The following is an 18,931-nucleotide window of genomic DNA, read 5'->3' as shown; positions in this document are numbered from 1 at the left end:
GTTCGACATTCAACCTTCAACGTTGAACAAGTAACTGTTCCATATTCGAACGTTGAATAAGTAACCGTTTGACATTCAAGGTGCACTCGCCTTAATGGCTATGGAGTACAACAGGGAAAAAAAACAAACTGTTTCCAATATATGTTGATTTGAAGCTTTGCATGGTGAAGTCATAAGATGTACAGTACAATAGGTTTGCGGGTACAGCACGGACTAAGTCTCTCAGAAGATGTGTGGTTATTAAAATAACCAGTAAGTGTTGACTCGACTTTTCGGTCAGGATACTCTTGCTGTCCTTTGGAGAGGGTGCTAGACTCAGGACTTGTCGTTTTATAGATAGAACTACAGGTTAATACTAAAAACGTCCTTTTTTCATGAAACTATTTCGCAGAATCGAAAATACACCAATCCCACGACTGAGTATACTTTTTTTACTGTGCTTATCTGCACATTAGTGACCCCGTTGTGTCCATTTCAACCAGGGTAAACTGGGGAGACATTCGCACAGTGAAAACAGCTGTGATGAAAGTCTTGTCTCGTCGGTAGACTTCTCCGCTTTGAAACTACAGTGGAAAAATGAATGCCTCTCACTAGACTTTTCGGCCATCGAAATAAAACACCCAATCCCGTGTTTTAGATGTGGAAGCTGTGGTTCATATGGAGGGTTGGTTTATAAAGGCAATCCGGATGGGTTGGGGTTTGAAACGGTATTCGCGGCTTGTATTACTGACCACACGTGCACTGGAGCATGAAGGTGTTGGATCCTGTGGTGGATCAGAGATGCCAAAGGGGGCGAGGGCATTGTGGCTTCGGGCAGAGAAGACCCGAACACATTGGGTGGGTGCAAGGTATGGGTTTCAGGTATAGGCGACCCTACTGCTCAGGGGTGGGGGCTGTCTTGGGTGCTAGTAGAGTGGGCGCGATATGTCGCTGAGCTTCAAACGGATGTCTTGCCGGGGACGCACTTCTGCCGTAAATCACGATGGCTTCTCGGATTCTTCTAGTAAACCAATTTCTGCCAATGGGGGCGATGAGTTCTGCATTGTCCCATGTGGTGTTGTGGTTCAAGCAGTGTGGATGTTTGACGAACGGCCGACTTGCCATGCTCTCCTCGTGGGCCGTGCACATGGTGTTCTTGGAGCCTGGTGGGGAGGTTCCTGCCGGTTTGTCCGATGTATACTTGGCCGCATTGATGCGATATGCATTGTTGGTTAGATGCTTGTCCTTGTCCCACAATTATATTGTTTCGAGAAGAGGGCAATTAATAAAAAAAAATTAGCGTTTTTCCTCTCATAATTACACGGCCGTCAAAATCCGTCGCCTACATTTCAGGATTTGTTTCACCTCGAAGGACCCCATTCCCCCGGGTTTTGAGGAGTCGTCTCCGATTGAGAACAATGACATCAGATTCGATGTAATCTCCTGGCGGGGCATGGGGTTCGGGTATTTTATTTTGGTTTGAGAAATTCAGTGTAGTGTTAGGAATTCACTTGTCCACTCTGGTTTGCAAGCGAAGAAGTCCAGCCCTTTTGACCGTGGAAAACTGCCTTTGCCCGGTTGAAATGCAGGCAAAGGGGTCGCTAAAGTGTAAAGAAAGGCACCCAAAAAAGAACGTTGATGGCTGGCGCGTCTGACTGATGATTTCGTTTGAGTTGAGCAGTTTGGTGAAAACAGGGAGAACATAACATTAACCTGTATTTCTCTTCTAATATTTACAGTGCCAAAACACAACACACAATCGCCTACACCTCAGGCTTCTTTGACCGGTTACCCGTTTGGCCCCGACGAACCCTACGCCCAAGGTTCCCTTTGAGGAGAGAGTTGTTTGTTTATACAGTACATTATTGTGAAAAGGCACGTACAGTGTAATTTGCGTACATGTGAATGGAAGTGGACGTTCGCGGTGCAGTTTTTTTTGTCCCTTTGGCGCACCATACTATTCTTAGGCGTGTGCACCCTGAATGTCAAACGGTTACTTATTCAACGTTCGAATATGGAACAGTTACTTGTTCAACGTTGAATGTCGAACGTCAAACGAGGAACTAACTTCACATCGGTGTGCCTTTCTCCCTATTTGAAGTTTGGAACTGCTGTACTGTTCTGCATTTGTCTTGTCTTGCAGTATATGGCCTAGGTATGTGGCGTGGCACACTGTCATTACGCGATTAAACCCAACAACCCTAAGGGAAAACTTGACACAAGACCAGTGGTGGTTGGTCCAGGAAAAGATCACCCTTCACTAGCGGCGGTATACCCAGGGCGTAGCGACCGGGAGGTGTGTGGGGTGCCCCCCTCCATTGCAGTCGGCATATATAGAGCTTTGGTCGACAAATGTATGTATTCAATATTGGTACATAAACAATATACGTTAGCCGTCGACATCTCTCCTGAAGCTTGAAATAATTAAGCTCACCACGTATTTCTATTTCACACGAGACGAGATTTGCGAAGAAGTTACAAGAAGTCGGCAAATTGACTCTGACATACCCTCTCCAAAAGGAAATACTCCTGCTACGTCCTTGGGTATACCACTTACTTTTCCATAGGACACGGGAAGACCAGAATACAGATTGTGACCCGTACAATTTCACCGTGTGAATTTACAGTACCTTACCTCTGGGGCTCAGTGGTTGGATGAAATGAAATTATTCAATCTGCTTCACCAATGCATTCAATTACTTCAACCTCCTCAAAAAAGTGCTGCGCTACTGTTAAACTTTGTACTTTGAAATGTAAGTGCTTTTTTGTTGGCAACGATTGCAAGCTTTGTGCTATGTATATTTGGCTCATTCGTCCTTAAAGTTGATATATTATATAACACTACTAAGGTAGTGTTATATAATCACTAAAGTACTCGCAGTAAGCACCATGGCATGATGAAAACGTGCACGTAGGTAATGTGCAATGTCATGTTATTGTATTGCCGTTCCTTGCGCACATATTGATAGTCTCACCGCGCCGTCGCTGATCACAACTTTCGTAATTGTACACTTGAAGCAAGCTACGGGACGGAGAGAACCCCCCTGGTGTTGGTTATTGTTTGGTTAGAATATCAGGAATTCTTTTCAGACACGGGGGTGTCAGATATCAATAATCTTGGTCGAGTTCGCGCCGCCTGTTCTTGACAAGGGGTTTCTTGTTCTCGCGCTCGAACGGCGAGAACACGACTCAAGAACACTGTTCACGGAACAGGATCACAAACCGCCTCCCCGTCAGGGTTTTTATAAGAACACACAGGAAAACTCGTGAGATTTTGATTTTTGAACAGCTTCAAATATGGCAAAAAGTAGAGTGATGGCTTACAAAGCCAGAGACAATAGAAAATTTTGCAAAAGCAACATTAATTATTCTCCACAACACAGACACTAATGTTCCTGTCTAAACAGAAAAGAATTCAGCCCGGTTATCCAAACATTAAGTCTCGAATAACGTACGTGGACGCCGCCATATTGCATGTTGCTTGTCACTGACGGGTACACCACTACAAATAAATTCCCATAGACAGCAGCGATAATCCCCATACTTCACAAACATCTTAAAAAATACAACTCTCAGAGGTGTTCAGGCTGCACAGAAAAATGATGTTCCACGTGTCCCCTTTCATTTTCCTTTCAATTTTCGGGGGGTTGACCGATGAATTTTTGAGAAATTTTCACCAGAAGCAGACCACCCCTAAAATGAAGAAAATGTCCCTGTCCAGAGGAGTAGCCATTTTGAACAACCAACCCTCTGCAAAATGGCTCAAATAGTGCCACTTTCGGACCCGATTGCATTCAAATTGCTCAGAATTGGAAGCCCTGAGTCCGGCCCAGAAGTCCAGTCTCATATTTCTTCAATTTCTCTGTTCCATGGCTCTCAGGACCCTCTGATATAGACTATTTTTAGTGTATAACTTTTATTAATGAGATCGTCGGACGTATTTCTGACCTAATTACAAGGGTGCAACCTGACTACATGTACCAGCGAAAACCGGTGGTACATGTGGGTCCAGTCCACTAATTCAAGCCCCATTGAAAACAGTGTGAAATCAGCACCGTTCAGGGCCCAATAGCATGCACGCCAACATCCCTGAGATTTCTGGAACACAAATGAAATTCTTGTCTGGTCACTTATCTTTCAATTTCTTTTCAATTTTTTGTGGGTTAACCAATTACATTTTTAATTATTCCCACAAAACAAAATCACCCCCAAAAAGTGATTTTTCTGAAGTCTGATTGCAGCCTTTTTTCAAGTGGCAACCTTCAACTTTCTCGGGCACTTAGGACCATTTTTCAACCGTAGTTTTTAGCCCTTCTGCTCTCATATGAAAGCTCAAAGACCCAGGGAGTTGATCCTGGCAACGATTTACACAATCTCACCATTTTGGGGGCCAAACAATTTCCTTTTTCAAAAGATACTGTGGGGGGCACTTCTAATGCTAAAGAGCTGGCCAGAAATTCTCACTTGAATTAGTGGTCTGCACCCATGTACGTTCCCGTCGTTTGGGCGGCTGACCCGAGAACGACAATCAAGCTGTTCGTGAACATACGAGAGCAAGTGAGTGTGTATAGAGGGCCTACGTGGAGCGCCCTCTCAGAGGACATGTTTTTTTTTAATGTGGATTTAATGACAATGAATGCACAAAAGATTTACTCGAGCCTATTCTAGAGGAAGAATGAATGAGTGCTTCATTCGAAACGAAGGAAGTCGAACTTGAATTATTATCAATTTCTGACAATGTCAGGGGTTGTGGAAAGGACTGTACAGTACATCTTAAACCACGCCCCGGTTAAAATACAAATACACAAAATGTAAGATTAAAAATTAAATGAAATTCAACAATTATCAAGAATAAAAAATGAGATAAAAGATAAGGTTAAAAGAGAAAACAAAAACACTGAAACTGTAAAAATGAGCTCCAAAAAATATGATATTAAAAAGTAAAATTCACCAAGAGCCAATAACGTAAAATAAAGAAAACAAGTCATTAAAAATACAAACCAGTACATGACATTAAGATCACGAACATTAAAAACAGTAAGTTTAAACTTAAAATGGGGAATTACATTAAAACAACGCTGAAATTGAAAATAAGAACAGTTAAAAAAAAACCAACAAACACAAGAGTTAACTGGTCAAAAAATCATAAAGGGGGTTCTTAAACACGTTCAGTGACATACTTTCAACAAATTGTTCGAGTAGGCTATTCCACTCATTTGCTGTGCCAACAAAATAGGAATATTTAAAACAGTCAGTTTGGGCGAAAGGAATATCGAGTTTGAACCTGTTATCATTTCGTCCAATTCTCGAGGCTGACTGAATTTTTTAAGTGCCGCAATATTAAGGAACCCCTTCAACACCTTAAAACACATCACCAAAGGCAAGACTTTTCTTCTGGTTTTAAGGTCAGTCCAGCCAACATAATCTTATAATGTGTCAAAGCTAGTATGCCAGTCTCTACAGATAAATCCGCCACTCGAGTTTTTGACACGTTCTAAAACAGCTGAGTGGTTAAGTCTGTAAGAGTCCCAGGCTATACAACAGGAATCTAATCGAGATCGAATGAGCGAAATGTAAAGTTTCTTCAATATGTTAGTTGGGTAATTTACGAAATTACGTTTAATAAGCCCCAGTGTTTTAATGGACCTGGGGTATATCTTGACAGTGATCATTCCAGTTTAATTTATCATTAATTTTAATCATCACTCCCAAATATCTTTCACAATTTGCAAACGTTAATGCGTTATTTCTAATATAATACAAATGTTGACAAGGATGGCGTTTTCTCGACTTTACACTTGTCGACGTTGAAATCCAATTTCCACCGATCTGACCATTTGCACTGTGAATTTAAGTCGGATTGCAGGGTGCCAGCGTCTTCATCTGTAATAACTGGTCGATATAAAACACAATTATCTACATATAACCGAATAGTGGATGGAATATTCTCGGAGATATCATTAATAAAACAGAAATAAAACTGGACCAAGAATGGTACCCTGAGGAACACCAGATTTCACCCTGGACCAAGATGAGAAGCGACCATTAACATGCACTCTTGGCTGTCTATCTCGGATAAAATTCATAATCCACTTGACGTTTGAGCCTTTAATACCATAAGTGATAAGTTTTTTGTACAGAGGGTCATAAGTCATCTGTCAAAGGCTTTAGCAAAGTCCAGGAAGACAATATCAACACTGTACCCTACTGCTCCAATCATCAATGGCATCTATTAATTGAGTATCACAGGAACGTTTGGCTCTAAAACCTTGTTGATTTTCATCAAGAATTTTTTTATTATTATTATTAAGATGGTTGATAGGCCTGTTGCAAATAATTCTTTCTAGGGTTTTACTCAAGACAGATGTGAGTGAGATGGGACTGTAATTATTAGGATCATCCGGTCGCCTTTCTTAAAACACGGGGACCACATGGGCTCTTCGCCATTCATCAGGAATAGCACCTGTTTCTAAAGAGATATAGAATAGTTTACAGAGTGAAGGTGCTGGGTACTCCGCTCCCTCCTTCAGAATCCTGGGAGAGATATTGTCAGGACCTTGACATTTACTTACATCAATATCCTTAAGTAATTTACAAAACTGCAAAGAGTTACTTTAAACTCCTTTAAAAGCTCAACTCCCGAAAAACTACATGACGGCGATATCGGTAAAAATGTCGAGGGGTTGGATTCCACCCCCGACTCCCCTTGTAGGGTTTTATAGTCAGATAGTACTAGTCTTGTTAGTGACCAGACTGAGGAACCATGAGGAAAAATCTATTTTGAGGCAGGATCAGTCTTTCGATGGAAATCTACAGCCATTTATACCAACGCATAGCAGTATCTCTCTAAGGCAGTGCCGGAAACATTTACATTCCTTACTCGCACTGGATGATTCGAATGACATGTTTTTGTTATCAAAAAGACGCGGAGACAAAGTAGCTTTATGTCGTTACAATGATTGTACACATAACTTGCATACTGCCGATGCAAGAGCGGGCACGCCCACCTTGTGAAGAATCAGCGTACAGCAAGGCAGGGCCGGATTCAGTCGCACTAGCTGACGGTGAATTTCTTATGTTGCAAGCTTGTAACGTCTCCTCTCACATCGCTGTTAGATGTTCGCTGCAACTACAGTTCTTGGAGTCAAGATTTCTTTGTATCAACGTTTGAGTCCGCCTTGCAGTTTGGCAGGGACACTTGCTAAGGTAAGTTTGGCTTGGAACTCGTGGGTTGGCAGATAATGATGAAACCAGCAAAGTAGATTATAACAAGCAACACGAACAGCCCGTGACAGAAACGATAACGCTTATCACAGGCGCTGACAACAGTATCACTGGTGTGCTTGTTAGTATATCCGTCTCATATTCACCAAATAGTCTATTCACAATCAACAAATGTAAGTTGTAAAAATTTGAAATTGCAGGTGGAACCAAGGCGGATCCTGACCCAATTTTCGGGGGGGGGGGCAAAACAAGTTAGCAGCGTCCCCGATGCACTTTTGCATTTAATAACTAATCGCAACAGTTACAAATAAGCGGCTGCTCAGAAACAATTTTCTGAACAAAATGGCTGAGTCCGTACAAAACAAACTCCACTGAAGACATGATATCTTCACTCTGATTTTTAAAAATCTTTTTTAGGGGAAGAGGCATGGCCCCCGTTGCTCTTCATGTAATCGAAGAGTACTTGGACAAATGAATTTTTTTGCAAGATTTGGGTCTGAAACTTCTAACTTCTAGTGTTTGGCAATGTGCACAATCAAAGCGAAAACAAATCTCTTCTTTGATACTTTGCATTATGGAAGAACGGAGTGCCTGGCTTTTGGGATCCACTGGCCCCAGATGCCATAATAAGGTTTACGTGTACATAATGTGTACAGATACATGATTTGTATGAAAACTCGGGGATTTTATTTTTTTACCAATCCCTTCAGTCTCGTACAAAATGTTATTTAAATATTCATCTTTTTTCCCATGCAGACTGGGAACTCTTCAAAAAACGAAAGGCTCTAACCAGCTGTGATGATGTCTTCTGGCAACCTGAAGATCAAGGGTTTTATCCTTGCACTGTGCATGGCATCCTTTATTCTGGACCGTTTTCTCATTCCATCCCAACTAGTTGAAATGAAGGGAGTTGGGAACGGGATGGTTGTGCCCCCTGTCAGTCGCTTGAAACCAGAGAAGGTAACAGGGTCACATTTCCCCTATGAAAGCAAAATCAGCTCTGACCTCTTGATTCCTGCGTTGTATCGAGTCCCGTATAAGGACATCCGTTATAAGGATGGGAAGCTGGTGATTGGTAACAAGAAGAAGGTTACAGACGGTAGATGGCCAATCCTGGCCAATCCTAATGATCAGCGATACTTGGCAAAAGTTAATGACTCACAAGCAGCCCAGATGTTGGGAATGGTGGTCAAGTTAATTCCTCCTGATATTATGTCATCCGTGGCGCACCAAAAGGGCCTGAAATACGACAAACGGAAGAGTACAGTGACATGGCCAAGTCGGGTTGCAGTCCAGACAAAATGGGACGTTCTCATAAGCGGCATGCAACATCTTGGCTACGAACAACGCCTGCCAACTATAATCTGCCTCGGTGTCAAAAAGAGCGGCACCACGGCTTTTCTTCACGACTTGGCACGACATCCGCAAATTGTGCGCACCATATGGGACGAGGTGCATTACTTCAGCCTCAACTACGACAAAGGCATCGGCTATTACCGGTCCAGGATGGGGTTTTCCACCATCTCGCAGGCTCAGCTGGAAAAATCGCCGTCATATTTCGTCACCAAGGAAGTACCGGGACGGATACTGAAGGACCTGCCGACCGATGTTAAATTTGTGCTGTGCGTCCGAGATCCGGTGGAGCGGATCATATCAGACTTCAGACACGAGTACGAGCTGAAGCTACACCGTGGTCGAGCAGTGGTCGACATGATAAGAGCGAGTAGAGAAACTCCTGCCTCACAAGCGATGCACTTTGTGGAAACGATCTTCAACAGCACTGGAGATGTAGATCCGTCCACGGGGTTTGTTGATGAGAGCACTTACTCCAAGCACATGAAGAACTGGTTGAAGAGCTTCCCGAGAGATCGATTCTACGTTTTGAGCCACGAGCGCGTAAATGAAGACTTGTTCGGCGAGCTGAAGAACATCGAGGAGTTTCTGGGTCTGGAGCCGTTTTACGAGAGAAGCATGTTCTATTACGATGAAGAGAGAAAGGCGCCTTGTATGTCCGCTGGTTGCCCGCCCAAAAGCACCCCAGGATTTCTCCCTAAAGCAGACCTCAGTCAGGACATCATTCAAAAACTGAGGGAATACTTTCGGCCACTTAATCAGGAATTTGAGGAGCTTACACAGATGAATTTTTCTTGGACGAATCTCTAAGCGGATGGATCACACTTGTGGAAAATCGATAAAATTTTCGAGAACTGGCCGGAATAAAACCAAACAATTGTATTTTGTTTTAAAAGAAACATTTCAAAATGACTTTATATTTGGACTTTGCAAGTTGACATAAATGAACTCCTTGGTAAGGTTGGAGATATATAAAATAATTATCAAAAGGTTTATCATCTTTCTCTATTTTGCATGATTTTTTTCATTGATCAACTATAACGTTACTGCAAACACTTGCAGACATGAAATTCTGATTTAGAAGTCAGCTCTTATGGAAAACTCTGCCATGATGGATACAGTTTATCCGAACACTTTCAGACGTAACCTCCATGGTTTACGGCACCGTCAAAAGAAATATTTGTTATTAACTTTATATCTCCATGAAAGAAGACCGTTGTTTCAATTGAAATTTAATTTTAATGTAAGTATTTTTTAATTATTTTTATATCTTAAATATTCAATTATATTTGTTTTTAAAATCGGTTTGGTTTACTAAAGAAATGGTACAAAAGGTACCAAATATACTAGAAGATCTTTACAACTGTGGAAAAAAACTTGAATGGATACAAGCTGATACTACGTTTATAAAGGAAAGTGAAAGTCACGTTATACTTTTTAATGTACATCGCTTCGTCAGGCCCTTCATTACAGCTAAAATACAGGGCAAGTTCACTAAATGACCGTTCTGTATGAGATGAAATGCGTCAGCAGATTAGAAGCGTTGAGCCCCCATGTAAAATGTCTCTGTAGCATTTGCACTGTGATCTTGAATTGTGCTGTCAACATTACATGCCACTTTTCATCTTTAAAAAATCGCTAGTATTAGTGATTTGAATAGGTCATGGAACTTAACAAATAGAGGACCTTGGCAATCTTTCTGATGGACTTGCTGTTACTGTGTTTTAACTCTGTAACATAAAATAATCAACACTTTCTACACCATCAATACGTTTCTTACTGGACACTGTCAAAAGCTATCCACCTATAAATGATTGCTCTTTACTTAAAAGATCCTTAAAATCTTTATTAACTTAAAACCCAATCGCCATCCAACACAGCTGAGTTGATGTCTTCAGTCATCGGTCTGCACTGCCACGTTACTGTACGCTGTATTCATTTCCATGACAACAGTTTCTTTGTCATTTTCCATCGTCTCGTCGAAGATGCTTTCTTCACTGGAGTAGCTGGGGAGACGGCAGTTTGGAAGTTTAAACATCTCACGAAGGCTCATGTTCCTAAACAGAGGGAAATGATTAGATACTTGGTGCAGTCCCATAATGCCTTTTCCCCGAGCGTTACAAAATGTGAAAAACTTAAACGAGATTAATATTCCAGTTAAAAAAAAATCGCAGTTACTGTTTGAAAAATACTTTGATAGAGTGCAATGTTAATCCGGTCTGTGCGCGGCGAGACAGTAACTCGCCTCGGCGAGATAGTAACTCGAAAAAACTTTTGCTAGTGGCCCTTATACGCTTCCGTAGGTTTGTGTGTCGTCACTTCAATTTTAACCATGCCCACTGCATATATTACATGGAACCATGTTGAACTTGTAATCATACGCATGTTTGACGAAGTCACGATCTGGGTTACAAAGATCCATCGTGCGACCATAAATATTGTTTCTAATACCTTACCCAGCCCACCCCCACCAAAACTCGCCATTGATTAGCCTCATTATCGGCCGTCTTACTTGCCGAAGTCTTCTCCCTCCTGCATAGTCTCCGGCAGTTTAACCCCCATGGTGTCGGGGAGGACAAGCATCAGGATGCCAGACACCAGGGTGAAAGATCCAAATATCAGAAAAGGGAACTCTGGGAAGGTGTAGTCGGCCAGCAAGAGGATGTAAGGGGAGGAAATGGAGCCAATCCGTGATAACATCGCACCCCCTCCGACACCTGCATTTCTGATCCGCAGCAAGTTGCAAATAAAGACAGTGAAAAAAAAAGCTAAAGAACAAACAACTCAACTGCAGGAGGGGACGTATCCGCAAAGGAGTGACCCTGCCCCAGTCGACCCCATTGGAAATAATGAACACAACCGACACGTAAGCCACAATAAAATTGCTTCCAGCGCCCTTAAAATAAAAAAATATGCGTACCCCGGATGCCCCCCACTCCTCTCATTCCTTACTCCTCGAATATTCTGATTAAAAAAATATATTTTGACGTATAACTGTACAAATTACCTCGAATTAAATGCTTTGCCTACAACATTGCAGGATTTACATATGCGGAGAAATCAACTTTATTAACGAACTGTTCTTTTATCAAGCTATTTTAGGAACCAGTTTACGAGAGAATCCTGTATAAATGATGAAAAGAGACAGGCGCCTCGTGTGTCTATCGATTGCCCGCCCCCAAAACACCAAGTAGTTCTCCCTAAACCAGAGATACTAACACATTTTAGAAACCTATCTTAATAAATATTCGGCAAACAGGTTTCATTTGTTCCGACAGTGTTATGGGAATAATTCTGGAAATGTTAAGTGCGGCTTATTAGTGTTAGTTATACCAGTTGTTTTGACAGGTGTCTTCGTTTTCTGGACTAATCATCAAAATTGCACTGGATTATATCCTGTAAAACTACTAAGTCTAAGATATTAAAAAAAATAGTTACTTCTGTTAAAACGAGGAGTATCTAATGCACATGTATATCGCTTACAAGAAAATTGGATTTTGAGAATATTGGATTTTATTCACCCGTGTCTGCGTTTACCTTACTGGCGTAGGGAAAATCTCAATTGCGTATAGATAGACAATTGCATAGGAACCTGAGATACACAGCTTGCCTATCATGGCAATCGCCAAGGTCAGTGTTCCCAAATCTGAAAAATATAGAAAACAAAAACAAAAAACTGATGAAAATTAACCAAACTTGGCAGAATCTTGAGTCATTACGATATTAGATGTCTATAAACTTTAAGGGACGTTACCATTTCTTGGTCATGTTCCGTTACTCCTATAACCTTCATTCTTAAATGATCGATATCCTATATTTCAAAATGTGGAGAAATAATAGTTTTGTTCATAAATGTCCAAAGGTGATGGGGGAAAATTGCTCCCTCGGGAGCATGTTGCAAATTTGAATTATTATCATAATTATTTCTGGAATTGTTGTTCTCTTTGTTGTTGGCAACAACCCTTTTAAAATCGATTCTGTGTCGCACTGTTGTGGGGGAGAGGATTCTTTCACACGTAAAAAAGGGGGAAATCATTTTTAGTTTAAAGAATAAATCCTATTTGCCCCATCCTCGAAAGATCCATACGCATTATGAGAGATTAACGCTCTTCCCTCATAGCTTACCCTGTCAAATGTCAGATGTTTGTCCTTTTTTAATTAAGTGAAGTTTTAGTGACAAGCCCTAAATGTTGCGTCAACTAGAAGTAGGCACCTCGTCAGTTGTACGCTGCGAGTGGTGCTGCTCATTTACGTAGAAAAGTTTTAAAGTTTACTATCTAAGGCTCCATGAAGGTAAGTAGCACGCAAGAATGAGACAGGCATTACCATTTAACTTAAAAGTATTCTTGACTGCTCCTAATTTCAAAATACCAAATATGAACTCGAACCTTTGGGTACTGCCAAGGTGCTCAAGAGGGAAACGCCCCCAACAGTCATGAATATGCAAATGAGCCACTTGCGACCAATTCTACCCAACAGCAATTGGCACAGGATGTAGGCGGGTATTTCGACGAGTCCAGCGAGGAAGAAAGAGAGGTAGGGATCGCTACCCAAGTCCTCGGTGAAGTAGGTCAAGCCAAAGTACACCATGTTGTTGCTCAACCTTAAATCATGCATAAAACATTGGAAGGAAAAGGGTTGTCATCAGTTGCAGTGAAATAATAGCTACGGATATGTGGTCGAGGCGTTATCTGTCTCGTAAATGACACGGTAGTAGAATTTCAAATGTTTTCAGAAATTGTTCAACGAGAAGAAACTAATTTTGAGCAAATCATCCACGAAACGCTAAATTTACAGGACCATCGGCATAGATTTGGGAAATTAAGACAGGCAATTACACAGTTTAACAAAATTTTTGGGGGAAAAGGCATAATATAGTAGAAAAGCGAAAGAAACGAAACAGGAGGAAGGGTATAAAATCAGCCATTTGCCTGAAGGTACCTCTGACTATTGACCCCCTTGATACTATTAATTGTTTGTTACTGATTACTACTGTGCCCCTCCCTAGGGAAAAAATCCTGTGAGCTCCATGGTCACAGACGTCTATATTCGGACACGTGACCTGCTAATCATGCCTGTCGTTGTTTACATCACAGACAAGGACCATTAAATTCAGAATTACGGCTATTGACATGGATCACATGTACAACCTGTGACACTTACCAAACGAAGTAAACGATGAATGCCTTTCTCCTCAGGTTAGGATACCTCATCAAATCAATAAAGGTCTTCGTCTCCTCGGAATGTCGGTTTTCCTGCAGTTGCGACAAACATGGCAATCTTTTTCCCAATATTCATGAATAATTTTTAACTTTTGGTAAGCCATGTGTTCAAGTTACTCTTTCTCTAAAGACTTTTTTGGTTTGAAATAAAAGTTGAATTGTGGTTCACAGCCTCAGTAACGTGTGCCGTCTGAAAAGTGCAATGAACCAAGGTGTCGTAATTTCTCCCACGGACGCGCAGTGCGCACGTTAAAGATTGGCTATAGCCGGATACAGTGCACATTACGTTAACGTTAATACTTGTCAAGTTGTACCTGTTCTGGGTCCTTTTTGTCCTCAAAGACGCTGTTTGGTAGGTCGACTTTGTTCACCTTCGCTGCCTTTCTTACGATCTTCTCCGCCTCTGCCATCTTGCCTCTTGAAATCAACCATCTGGGAGACTCGGGCACGATGCTGGCAAGAAATTAAGACAGTTTTTAATATGGGCTCTCTCAAGTTTACATACTGGGCAAGTGAATGGAGAGCCGTCGAAGACATTAATATATAGACAGCTACAAGTAGCCCATGTTTTTGCTGTCCATAAAATTCTTCATTCAATTGATTATGTCGACACAATTTTATCACAACATGAATTATAGTCACAAGAAATATGGCATTCAATCAGACTGCAGGTATATGATTGGAACTCACAAGTAATAGGCGAGGAATATGATGGGCGGGATGGAAATGGCCAATTCAATCTTTCGCCAATCTCCGTCCAGGCACCACGCTATCAGGGCCATCGACAGGTAGCCGATGGTGTAGAAGTACTCGAAGACAATGCCAGCCGTCACGCGAAAACTCTTGCCTACCATTTCATTAGCTAGTGGCAAAAATGGGGCAGTAAAGTAATGGACATTTCATGAAGTCCAGCCATGGGGGATCTTTTTTTCCTTCAAACATTGTTATCGTATACTGCAGTTTCCATCATCCATTCATTTCTTTGGCGCGATATTTGTCAGGCTGTACTCACCTATTACTATGGCAACCACAAAGGTTGCAGTTGAAACAACACCGATTATGAATTGCAGGACTAAGAACAAAATGAGGCTGTTGGCAAATGCTGATCCCGTCCCACAGGCAACCTGTCGTCATACGATGGAAACTCAAATCAACTATCAAGGGCCTCACCAACACATCATATCACAAAGTGGGTGGGGTGCGTGGTTTCAAATAAAAGGGATTTGCACACTCCAAAAGCTGCCTGGTAAGATTGACCTGGAATCTGAAAGGGTTTGTTCTATCCTTTTCTGGCATGGAGAACACATTTTGGATCGAAATGACATTTAGGCTTATTCAGACCCGAGAAGTGTTCTTTTGACTGGAAAAAGGGACAGTACATTCATCCAGAAACAGTTTGAGTGTGTAAGGATTCGAACTTTTTGCCATATATTTGACAGTTATGACATACAAAAATGACTTTTTTCTAGACACCCCAGAGGCAACAAGAACGAAAGGTGAGGCCCCAAATTTTAACCTCAATGCATTTTTACTTCCCATTAACAGCATTTGCCCCTGACCCACACATCATAAAACTTTGGTTCTAGAACTGGCCTTGATATTGAAAAAGAGTTGTGTTCGACGAGAGCGTAGGCTATTTTTAGTGTATAAAGGGTAAGGAATTCTACCATATGGAACGTTATATTTCAGATAATCGCAAATCGGCGACTTTCTGAGCATCCCCAAATCCTTTTTAAAGAGCAATGGATGATTTGGGGGACTGTTTCGTTTCCCTTTCTTCCCAAAACATGTAAAAAAAAACTCCACTATTGGCTTCGCTTCACAACTATTCTGTCCCCAGCATTACTTTGCTCCCCCGCCAAACTTTGCTTCTGGATTCCCCCTTGATTTTCGTGCGCTCGACGAAAGGGCAGACCTACCATTAGCAAAATAGCCAGTGTGAACGACTTCTTCCTTCCAAAGGTATCTGCGAGTTGCCCAAAAAGTAAGGATCCAAACAACTTGCCCACCAGAACCAGGGTTTTGGACAGCTGACGCAAGGCATTGTCTTCACACACTAGGTCCCACTGTGAGGAAGATACCAAAAAAAAAATACATGTACCTGGTCTTTGGAGATGCTTATTAAACACAAAGACAACATGAAAAGGGAAGCTTTTGAATAAAAAAACTATCGGCCCAGGTTTTAGGGAATTATATGCATTCGGTCTAGATGAGGATTATTTCTGTTTGTTTGAGATGAATGAGGCGTTGCATAAATTCAACAATGGTTCAAGATCTGGTCCTTGGTCCTTGACTAAATCCTCGCAATATGCCCTGACCAAACCCAATTCAAAAAGGGACGGCAGACTTCTCAAACTTCTAAAAATACTAACGGCACAAACAGCAATGTAATAAGGTTTATTAAACGAAATGTGGGAACCCTCCTCGGATCAATGCTTGTTAGCAAGCTTCACCTATTAAATATTTCCTTGACTTTGAACCTCTTCTACAATGTAACAAAACTTTGTTCAATCTATGATAGACTTCTTGACTTTTGGACTTCAAGGTTTACTAAAGTTTAAAGTGTTTGTAAAGTTCAAATTCAATATTTTCAAATTGTAAACGTGAATTAATTTAAACTTTCATTGTATAATTCATTATTACAAATTAATAAAATACGTTATTTTACATCCAGAGTGATGAAAGTCTGAACGCTAAGAGTCTAAATCTTAGACTCAAACCCTTCGGTCCCTACCTCAGTTACAACTGTACTCCTGTAGATGCCATCATCATACACCCATCCCATTTGACACGGAATAGATTGCCACAAATAAGTGGAGTTGCATTCGCCATTGTCGTCGTCGTGGGTGGCAGAGGTATTGTACATGTTACAGCTGTCCCATTGGCCATCTTTGAGCTTTGGTATCTCGCAGCTGCGCACGGTGTCGTACGCCTCCGAGGCATTGTAGACGTAGCCCTGGTAGAGGCGACACTGGTGGGCTGGCTTAGCGCTCAGGAAAGTGTTACCGGTGCTATGCCAAGCCACAGGAACAGCCATGAGACACAAAGAGAAGTAGACCACTCGTTGGTACAGGCCAAAATCACCCAGGTACTTCAAAGCATTGTCAAACTGCATGATAGGGGTATTTTCACGTGGTTTGGGTGAATTTTAATGCAAATTCAGCCAAAAGAAGAGAGATATAGAAGAAAATGGGATCTCGCGTAACACTTTTATATACCGATGAACATCCAAATAAATGAATACATGCAAATCGTCTCTCTTATCTCAGTCAAGTGCTCACTTATCTCGAAAAAAATCGCGAAATTGCCTTCTTCGGCAGAGCACACAGACTTTATGCCCTCAGTCCGAGGACTCAAGCCTGGACACTTAGTAATGAGTTAGCACTGCTGATCATTTTAGCATGATTGATCAGAAAAATAAACTGCGGTCCATGGCCAGAACCAGGATAAGGCCAGACTACATGTATCTGCCAAAATCTGTGTTCAGTTGATTGCTGAAGCCATAAGATGGATCCTGTAAACATACGTATAATGCAGGCATACAATCCGGTTGACCTTAATAAAAAAACTACCACATTCGATCTCTAGCTACAGATGATATCTTGAAATTTACAAATAACAAATAAATAATCCCTGATCTTCCAAAAGCAGGAATACCAGAATGAAAATGTTTATCGTGTTCTCAAAAGGTTGATTACATTTGGAGTTCAAATATAACTTGGAAATATTATTTCCAGGTATATTTTACGTGTCATCACTCATTTGAAACTTTTCATGTAAATCACAGAAGAATTGGTTTCATTTAACTCTAAAAGAGGCGGTTTATATTGAACCATTTCACAGCAGGGGGAAGCTCAAGAACCCGACTGCAGCATATCTGATTTTTAAAATTGTTACATGCACGTGAAAAATTCTGATCAGTACAAAAGTGAAGTTTAAACTCAATCTGACAGAATATTTTGTTGTCACAGTCATTTGAAGTTGGAGGCCCGCGTGAAAACACTCGTGCATTGAGTACGATGGTGAAAAGGTACACATTTTTGGCTGACCTGTCTCGCTGCGTCAGAACAGTAAGTTAATTTTTTACAAAATTGGTGTCAAAATGACAGCGAAGGGTTTACTGAAAAAAAGAGAAACAGTTCGTGAAAAATCCGACATGTGGCAATATCGAGAAAAATGTTGACGGGGACGGAGATTTTAGGTTAATCCTTCCGTGATGTGAGCAAATCGGATGAGTGAGTCATTAGGATTTTTTCCGAATGAGAGACAATGTCCGAAAGCTACAAGAATTGCTCAGTTTGGACTAGAATCTAACTGCTGCTAAATTTAACAATGTCCAAGTTTATGGAGTATCAAATTAAAGCCTTCCCAATCTGTATAGTTTGATGTGTTAAACAACAGTGTCGGCCTGTACCGCGACTTTGCATTTCTGGTCTTCGAAATTACATTTGGGGATTTCGTAATTTAATCTGTGTAAATTTTCTGAGGGGTGAAACAAAGTTTGAGGCATCATTACTCGCACTTTTGGTAGAAAGACATAACGTGATTCTCTAAAATGGTCTTTCCCTCAATATAGTAATAGTAGTAAATAATCAAAACCACGGTTTATGGTCCGTTTGTCCCAACCCCCGCTGTGACGAAGGAGATCGGGAGTTCACTTCAACATGCTGTACTCGTTTGCAAAGCGCAAAGCGCAACACAATTAGGCCTTACAAATTTGTAAATAAGCTGCCATAGACAACAGTAATAAATCCCCCACTTCAAATTCTGGCAAAAAAAAGTTTCTCAGGGGTTAAAACACTTATCACATTAAAGCTCATTTCCTCGGATTTCATTTTGCTTGCAATTTTCAGTGGTTTGTTCGATGACTTTCGAAGATATTTGAGACGATCACCCCTCAAAATAGTCATGAGGCCCGTTGCCATTTTGAAAATTGATACCTAACGCTCTACTACAAAATAGTGCTATTCGGGAGGCACCGTTTCGTCCAGTGCTTTCAGAAATACTAGCAGGCAGTCCTGCTTGTAGCCTCCATCTCTGTCGGTTGAAAAGAGCCGCGTTGGGCGGGAGTTTTCAATTTGTTGGTAGAGATGCGACCGTGACACGTGCATGTCATAGTCGTTCGTAAACTTGTGAAGTTCAAGGATCAGGAG

General features: G+C 41.3%; 2 protein-coding genes across 2 annotated transcripts; one reads left to right on the top strand and one right to left on the bottom strand.

Moving 5' to 3' along the window:
* Nucleotides 1–5,806: 5,806 nt before the first annotated feature.
* Nucleotides 5,807–9,982, top strand: LOC110981772 (heparan sulfate glucosamine 3-O-sulfotransferase 1-like). The gene is made up of 2 exons (XM_022239649.2): nt 5,807–7,185; nt 7,960–9,982. Exon 2 carries the CDS (start codon nt 8,002–8,004, stop codon nt 9,364–9,366), a length of 1,365 nt encoding a protein of 454 aa, XP_022095341.2. The 5' UTR covers nt 5,807–7,185; nt 7,960–8,001; the 3' UTR covers nt 9,367–9,982.
* Nucleotides 9,983–10,445: 463 nt separating this feature from the next.
* LOC110981783 (organic cation transporter protein-like) lies at nt 10,446–17,034 on the bottom strand. Its single transcript, XM_087139432.1, has 10 exons — nt 16,513–17,034; nt 15,698–15,844; nt 14,791–14,902; nt 14,469–14,640; nt 14,093–14,231; nt 13,720–13,811; nt 12,945–13,159; nt 12,094–12,202; nt 11,069–11,281; nt 10,446–10,613 (listed from the first exon to the last, which is right to left on the bottom strand). The coding sequence occupies exons 1-10, from the start codon at nt 16,891–16,893 to the stop codon at nt 10,451–10,453; spliced, it is 1,743 nt and encodes a 580-aa protein (XP_086995558.1). The 5' UTR covers nt 16,894–17,034; the 3' UTR covers nt 10,446–10,450.
* Between the last annotated feature and the right edge of the window lie 1,897 nt (nt 17,035–18,931).

This window comes from Acanthaster planci, linkage group LG07 (assembly GCF_054643075.1).
Source record: "Acanthaster planci isolate LZ-2023a linkage group LG07, COTS_SCS, whole genome shotgun sequence".
Lineage (NCBI taxonomy): Eukaryota > Metazoa > Echinodermata > Asteroidea > Valvatida > Acanthasteridae > Acanthaster > Acanthaster planci.
This window is presented reverse-complemented; position numbering and strand designations above follow the sequence as displayed.

Coding starts and splice junctions, on each gene's coding strand:
- LOC110981783 (XM_087139432.1), bottom strand. CDS start 16,893: ATGCAGTTTGACAATGCTTTGAAGTACCTGGGTGATTTTGGCCTGTAC. Junction 11,282..12,093: donor ATTTTCCCTACGCCAGTAAG/GTAAACGCAGAC, acceptor GCTGCGGATCAG/AAATGCAGGTGTCGGAGGGG. Junction 10,614..11,068: donor GAGGGAGAAGACTTCGGCAA/GTAAGACGGCCG, acceptor CCCTCTGTTTAG/GAACATGAGCCTTCGTGAGA.
- LOC110981772 (XM_022239649.2), top strand. CDS start 8,002: ATGATGTCTTCTGGCAACCTGAAGATCAAGGGTTTTATCCTTGCACTG.